We start from the raw sequence: 7,752 nt of genomic DNA, 5'->3' as shown, positions 1-7,752 counted from the left end.
CAGGATGAAGGGCCTTCCAGTGTCTACACAGAGGATCTCCAATCAAAGATCAAAGCGTGTTACTGCATCAAAGCGTATTATGACCCGGCACATGTCCTGCCACTGGTGGTCACAGGCATTATCGGCTGCATTCCTTGCTCACGTCCCAGTCCAGGACATCTGTAGAGCTGCAATGTGATCTTCCATACACACATTCACGACTCACTACAGCCACACAGACTAGGGAGGACACTGGCTTTGTCAGTGCTGTGCTACAAGCGACATATCCCTGAACTCCTATCTGCTTCCATGAATACTGCTTGGAAGTCACCCAGTTTGGAATGGCTGTGAGCAAGCACTGGAAGACAAAACAGTTATCTGTTCCATAACTGGTGGTCCTCGAGATGTCTATTTCTCAACCCACCCTCCTTCCTCACTTGTTGGAGTTTCCAGTGGGCAGGAACTGAGGGTGATGAAAGTGTGAAGCATCCCTTATATTGTGCTTTGAGAGTTGCTAGAGTTGCTCCCCTGTGGATACTGGACCATGGTGCTTGTAGCGTGCACACACACCTGACTTGGAATGGACATGAGCAGCATCTCAAAGACCACCAATTACAGAACAGGTCTTTTAGCATCCGCCTGTTTCTTTGTCACTGTCCGGGTGGATACAAATTGATTTTTTTAAAGTCTACTGTTAAACAAATTATGTAGAGCAATTGCATCTTCTATAGGTGGGGAGACAATATTTTCTTCATTTCAGATTATAGTTATCTAGTTCAGTTCATTTACTATCTCATTCAAAGTTAAAAACCCAATTGGGAGTTGGAAAAATGAAGGACACTGTTTTTCTCTGCCACTCCATGTGGAAAAAGTAGGTGTAAGAGAGTAAGATCTACTAGTTCTAAATTCTTGAAGGACAACGTAACCAGGAACAAATCAGTTAAATTCACAAATCACTGATAATACTGCCTTTGTTTAATAAACTGGTTAGTTTTCAATGTTTTGATACACTTTCTGATAAACTTTCTTCTGATGTATACAGCACTTTTAATATCATTTTATTTAATAAAAACAATTAAAATGCTATTTTTCTGCATTTTAATTTAATTTGAATTTCCATCCTATTTGAGTGTGACAAAGATCACACAAAAAATTTAATCTACTATATCAGAAAAGCCTTCACCATTTTCTATTAAAAATGTCAAAACAAAGAAGCTGAATAAGTATATGCTAATGGGCTAATCTATATAGTTGCTTTGCTTAAAGAAATATGTAGAGATATAGTGTAGTTAGCAAAAATCACCAGCAAAATATAGCCTTTCCACTAAATTAATTTAGTTGCAAGTCAGCATGCTTCTGAGGTTACAAATTAATGAGAAATCAACATTTCCTTAAGTCACATTCTAAAAAGTACAAATGCAAAACATGATTAAAATAGTGGTTTCCTGCTTGCTGATTTAATTTCTGTATAAAGGGACTTTTCCCCCTGAGAACCATGCTATAGACCTGATGTTCTAGGCAATTTATAGGCTCAACTTTCTCCGTCCATGCAGAACCTCCCCAGGATCAGATCTGTAAATCCAGAATACAAATCAAGGAAGTTAGGGTTTTTGGGGGGTGGGAAAGTTAGGAGGGGCATGGGCTGAGATAATAAAAATGGATTTTGGTAAACCAAGACTGGCTGTTTTTCTGGAAATTGTGCTCTAGTTCAAAAAGGAGTAAATTCAGGAAAGTCTTATGTCTGCAGTATAGGAGGTCAGACAAGATGATTACCAGGGATCCTAGTAATCCATTTAGAAAAAACACAGAATTTGCATTTTTACAAAAAATCTCTAGTTTTTACATTGTGTAAAAAAATATAAATATTAACTATTAACTAAATCTTACTGAAGGTGTCAGTGTCACTTATTCACTGTGTGCAGCCTCCCACTCTTGATTTTTAAATTTACATAGCTAAACATACTACAATAAACTACTTCCAATGTACTGAAGTTACTCGACAGTGTATAGGGTTCTGTGTTTTAATGTCTCTCACATTTCACTTCAACCTCCAGACATGAGTAATCAAAGTTATGAAAAGATACCAAAAACTTTAAAACCACCCCTAGAGTCAATGAATTTGGCAAGGAGAAATTTCACATTGATGATACAGGTAGAACCTCTCTAGTCTCGCATCTTCTGGACCTCACTGGTGCTGAACCAGAGAATTTGCTGAACCATTCAAGATCAATATTTTCTATCAGTATTACCAACACTTCCACTGCTTACAGGCCTCTTAGAAGATATTTAGGTGTAAATTAGAGCTAAACAGCACAACAGAACACTGGACTGGTGGCTGTAAACAAACTTTATGAGACCTCAGGAAACTTGGCCACACACACCCATGATAAGTGGACATCCAGCCAAAAGAAAGCATGCTGAACCACAGATGTTACTGGACTAGAGTGTGCTACACTAGACTAGTTCAACCTGTTCTGCACTGTATGCAGTAAGGTCATAGATTACATTCGAAGGCAGACACTTGTAGAACACATGGAAAGCGCCAAACTAGACTAAAAAAACAAAAAACAAAAACACAAGAGAGGCTGAAACAGTAGGACCATCAACAACTGTAAAGAAACAATGTACTATGACTATCACGTGAGTGTTTTTATGCGTTTAAAACCCACAATTTCCTGAAAATATAGAATACAAACATACAACTGTTAGGTATACATAAAACATACAAATAGCAATTCTATTAATTTTATTATAGTGTTTGTGAAATGGATAGGCTTGAACTTGCTAAAAATGGTAAATATATCAATAAAACATTGCATTCAACTGATACCTATATATATTGTGGCTAGGGAAACTAAAATTCAGCGTTTCATTTCAACTGTGGACAAACTGAAGAATTTTGGGGTTTTTCCTTTCACAGAAAGCTAAGATCCCTAATAATCACAATGGCCCCTTTCAGACATACTATCTATGAATAACATTGACAAATGGAAACTGCCGATTTCCTCATTGGTTTGGAGTCATAATTTTCCTGTGTGTTTCTTCCTGTGAAATCAGGGTCAAGGCAGTCAATCCTAGAAAAGGCTGAGCAGGCTCAACTCCTACTGAAGTAGATAGATGCTGGACACTGTCAGGCCATTTCATGATTTGGACCACTGTCAGGGCGAATGATCCAAGAGTTGAAGGCCCTCGGTACCTTGTAGGACTGGGACCTAACTGAATAGATCCAGTCCATTGGTCTTTTGGAACTGCAAGTTGAATCCATCTCAGAAAGCGGCTCCTAGTTTAGTGTCTCACTGACGCTTCTTGTCTGGCGTTGGCACCTGGAAGATCAGTTGCTTCCGCAGGGTTGATTTTATTTCTGGCATCTGCTTTTTGTCGAGAAACACTTTTTCTCCCACTTTCTTATTGACTTCTGTCAGAATGGTCAACAGATCTACACGCCTTGAACAAATTACAAGGGGAAACAAGAGTGATACGGAAACACACAGGACTTTCAGAGTAGCCGTGTGAGGCTGGTCAGGAAAGTTGTCCAGGTTTGGGTGACATGATCCCCTGGAGCAAGGACAATGGCTTTCCTTTACCCTAGCTAGGCGGTGGGTAAGGAAGGCAAGGGAATGCATTGCCTTCCCAAAACAACTGGGGTGGTCCCACCCATGCTCCGCCCTAGGGCCCCTCCTACCTGTGAGCAGTGGGTTGCTCTTGGACTGGTGCTGGGGCTGGCGATTGGAGAGGGAGAGGTGCAGGGCTGGCCAGCCCCCTGGTGCTTCAGGGCCAGAAAGGCTGGTGTCGACTGGTTCTACGACCGTCTGGGAAGGCTGGAGCTGCCCAGCTGCTCAGCCAACTGGTGCTCCTGCCAGCCAGGAAGGCTGGGGCCACACCACCCGTGGAAGGGGGGAGGCACAGAGGCCTGGGGGCATCCCAAGGCTGGGAACCACTAGCCTGGGGTGGGGACCAGCTGCTACAGCAAGAGCGAGCTTGGTTCCATGGTGGTGGGGGGCATTGTGGAAGGGACGGGGACTCGAGCTGAAGCGCAGGCCTGGGGACTTGCCTTCCCCAGCTGGGGTTTCACCCACCACCTATGGTACGATGTAACCATTGCATTCAACATATATCAGAAGAAAAAAGAATTTCAGAAAGGCCACTCGGTGTAAGCTTTTCTATCAAGCTGCATTTCTTGATACTGGTTAGAAGGAGCATTTAGATAATATGGAGACGCCAATGAACATCATCCAACCCTCCTGCTGCTCTCCATGATGCTACACAAGACTGATCACAGACACCATTTGCCTTCATTTCCAAAGCACAACACTGGCGCGGCTTCTTCTATAGACTGCAGCCTAGGGAAGGGTGGTTCTTGCCATTGCTCTTCACTAAAAAGAACTGCCTGCTTCCTCTGGCTTCCACTAATTCCCACTGGAAGAACAAAACCACTGGTCATTTAACATTGTGAAGTACTATATAGGAGACGTCTGGGAAGGCAGCACAGTATGGAGCAGCGACAGGCAACCAAGGCTGGTGAGTGGGCCACGAGTGGCCCTCCATCTCAGTGGGCATGTGCATTAACCATGACCAGCATGGTTTTTGCTTTAAATGGGGGTCACTTCTCATTTCGCCCCACCCTGTCCTCACACTCCAGCCCTTCCATCAAAACACTGCCCGGCTCGTCTCTGTCCCCTCCAAACACGCCTCATCCCCTCTCCTTCCCTTTCCTCCCAGCACTTCCAGAACTCTGTGAATCAGCTGACCTGTCCCTGATCCTCCACCCTCCCTCCCAGAATTCGAATGCTGTGAATCAGCTGATTTGTGGTATTCAAACTCTGGGAAGGAGGGCGGAGGAGCAGGGACAGGTCAGCTGATTCACAGAGTTCCGGAAGCGCTGGAAGGGGGGAGGAGGAGGGGGAGGTAAGTGCGGGGTCCCTAGGCACGAGAGGCATGGGGAGACGGCTCAGAGGGAGGCTGTGCAGGCCGAACATAGAACCCGGACAGGTGATATGTGGGCCACAGGTTGCCCACCACTGGTGTGGCGGATTGAGCTGGGAACTGGGCACCTGCAGGTTCAGCCCAATAATCCTGGCTACACTGCTGATTCCCATAACCTCAGGCAAGTCACAGAGAGTCTGTCTGGTTTGTGAAAAAGGCACCGCAACATGCACTGACCAGCATGACAGAGGGCTTGGGAGGTCTAACTAGCACTCATGCAATGCTTTGAAGATGCAAAGTGCTGTAAGCGGAAAGTGCTATTGTCTGTAGGTTTCTATTCAGATTAGTTTAAGAAAGGGCTCCTGGAAGAAATGCATCCCACCCCTTCATCAGTCCTCTATATACCATTCACATGGGGCATAGGAGTAGTACTTACTGTGGGCAGAAGGACTCTAATTCCTCGCAGAGGCACTGAATGTACACGCTGCCTGTCTCTCTGTATCTGTAGCACACAAAGTCTTCCACTGTGGCCATGCTAATGAGGATATCAGCCCAGTCGGGAATGGAAGACATGGGGAAAGCATCTGTCTCCAGCTCTCGAGAAGAATCTTCTTCCACTGGGATATTTTTCTGCCCTGTCCTGCCTTGGCAGGCTTGAATCAAGAAGAGTTTGGGTTTGCCAGCGAGAGAGAAGCACTTGGATCCCGTGAAGCAGGAGACGAGATCTGTGATGGATACAGAATTCCAGTCTGTCCCATGTACTTTTCCTTTTTCACCGTGTGAGAGCAAGCAGCAAATGAAACAGTCCATGTTGCTATGATCCATGTTGCTATAGTCTTGGATTTTCTCACGGATTTCCTTTGCTTCTAGGTTTTGGTGCTCAATTGTCTCAAACTGAAGCCTCTCAAAGACCCGTTTCAGAGCCGCTGGGACAGAAAGGGAGAGGGAGAGTCAACACTCATTTAACACAGAAGCAGAGGATGGGGCAGAAGATGAAATAGTAGGGAGTGTACTGGAGAACAAGGGTATGTCTACACTACCCTGCTAGTTCGAACTAGCGGGGTAATGTATGCATACCGAACTTGCTAATGAAGCCCGGGATTTGAATTTCCCGGGCTTCATTAGCATAAAACCGGCGCCGCCATTTTTAAAAGCCGGCTAGTGCGAACCCCATGCCGCGCGGCTACACGCGGCACGGGCTAGATAGTTCAAACTACGTAGCCATTCCGAACTATCTGTACCACGAGGAGTACAGATAGTTCGGAATGGCTACGTAGTTCGAACTATCTAGCCTGTGCCGCGTGTAGCCGCGTGGCACGGGGTTCGCATTAGCCGGCTTTTAAAAATGGCGGCGCCGGCTTTATGCTAAGGAAGCCCGGGAAATTCAAATCCCGGGCTTCATTAGCAAGTTCGGTATGCATACATTACCCCGCTAGTTCGAACTAGCGGGGTAGTGTAGACATACCCCAAGAGACATGGTCAGGCAGTTTGGAATAAGCCCATCTTATTGCACTGTACAGTCAGTCCTCTTGGAGCAAAATGATATTGCCCTAGCAAGATATTCACAACTCTCCCTTTCCTGCTGTTACAATGCTGTCCTCCCAGAAAAAAACCAAAACACATTTTACTTCCTTAGCAATTATTCATTATACATGAAGGGTACGTCTACACTACAGGATAAGGTCAAATTAAGCTATGCAATTTCAAATACATTAATTGCATAGCTGAAGTCGAAGTACCTTAACTCAAATTTTGGTGCTGTCTGCACTGAAGGAAGTCAAAGTGAGAACACTCTCCTTTCAACTTCCCTTACTCCTCATGGAAGCAGGACTACTGGCATTGACTGGAACACCCCTCAGTTCGAATTAGCGTGTCTTCACTAGACCTGCTAATTCAAACCCTGGAAGAGTGACAGTAGCAGCTTCCATCTTCCTCTGTAGTGTAAACATACCCTAGAGGAGCTTGGTTTGTTTAAGCATCTTTCACCAACTTCATGCTGCAGAGATCTGAGATTCTACTTATGAATAGCTCTTGATAAAACAAGATGATGATGTACTTCTTTAAGGCTGGATTCTGTTACTTTTCTAATAGTTTCATAGTCTGAGAATAGTCCTGTTGAAATTAAGCCGAATCTGGCTTCTAAGAGAGGCAAGGACTTATATTGTTTTCCCCAGTGCCTTTTACTTTGCTTTGTAATGGGCAAGAAGAGTTGCTGCTGGAAAGGGTTCAGAGTTAAAATCCAGTCCTATATGTATTTATATGACACCACAGTAAGGAGGAGGGATGTGTGGATTCAGATAGACACAGAGTTATTGAAGAAAGAGGGGCTCAGAGGCAAACGCCAAAATGGAACACTCATTGGATTCATTTGAGCATTGCCACAACCAGATGTGTTTATCTATCAGACACTTTTTAACTTGCAGTGCGGTCTCCTAAGGAGGTTAAGTATCGGGTAATCGACTAATTGAATAGTCAATGCATTTTGCATCAACTATTCGATTAGCTGGTAGGGTGCCTCCACCTTTGAAGTGTAGCAACAGCCCTAGGGTTGAAACACCACGTATAGCACAACGCCAGGCTCCCCGCAACATTTCAAAGTGGAAGAGCCGCACAAAGCCCATGGTCCCCTGGGGAGTCCCCAGCTGATCCCAGGCTCCACATAGCTTTGCAAAGCAGCAGTGCCATGTGGAGCCTGGGGTCTGGCCCCAGGCTTCAAGAGATGCTGCCGCTTTGAAGTACACCGTTTTCTCCCCCCCTTCCCCCATAGAGGCAGCAAGGGGGGGGGGAGCGACTAGTCGACAATCTCGTCGACTATCTGAAAAGCATTTGCTTATCAGATAGTCGACCAGT

The 7,752-nt window shown here is 45.0% G+C and overlaps 1 protein-coding gene across 1 annotated transcript in view; it reads right to left on the bottom strand.

Moving 5' to 3' along the window:
* Positions 1 to 14: 14 nt before the first annotated feature.
* The window catches only part of LOC102447455 (caspase-8-like), a 43,411-nt gene continuing 35,673 nt past the window's right edge, over positions 15 to 7,752 (bottom strand). Inside the window, exons 7-8 of the mRNA XM_075933876.2 lie at positions 5,339 to 5,828; positions 15 to 3,423 (exon numbers count right to left, since the gene is read on the bottom strand). Of these exons, the coding sequence (XP_075789991.1) occupies positions 3,273 to 3,423; positions 5,339 to 5,828 (641 nt within the window). The 3' untranslated portion in view covers positions 15 to 3,272. The remainder of the gene's footprint in view (positions 3,424 to 5,338; positions 5,829 to 7,752) is intronic.

This window comes from Pelodiscus sinensis, chromosome 7, assembly GCF_052426305.1.
Source record: "Pelodiscus sinensis isolate ZL-2025 chromosome 7, ASM5242630v1, whole genome shotgun sequence".
NCBI classification, from domain to species: Eukaryota; Metazoa; Chordata; order Testudines; family Trionychidae; genus Pelodiscus; species Pelodiscus sinensis.
This window is presented reverse-complemented; position numbering and strand designations above follow the sequence as displayed.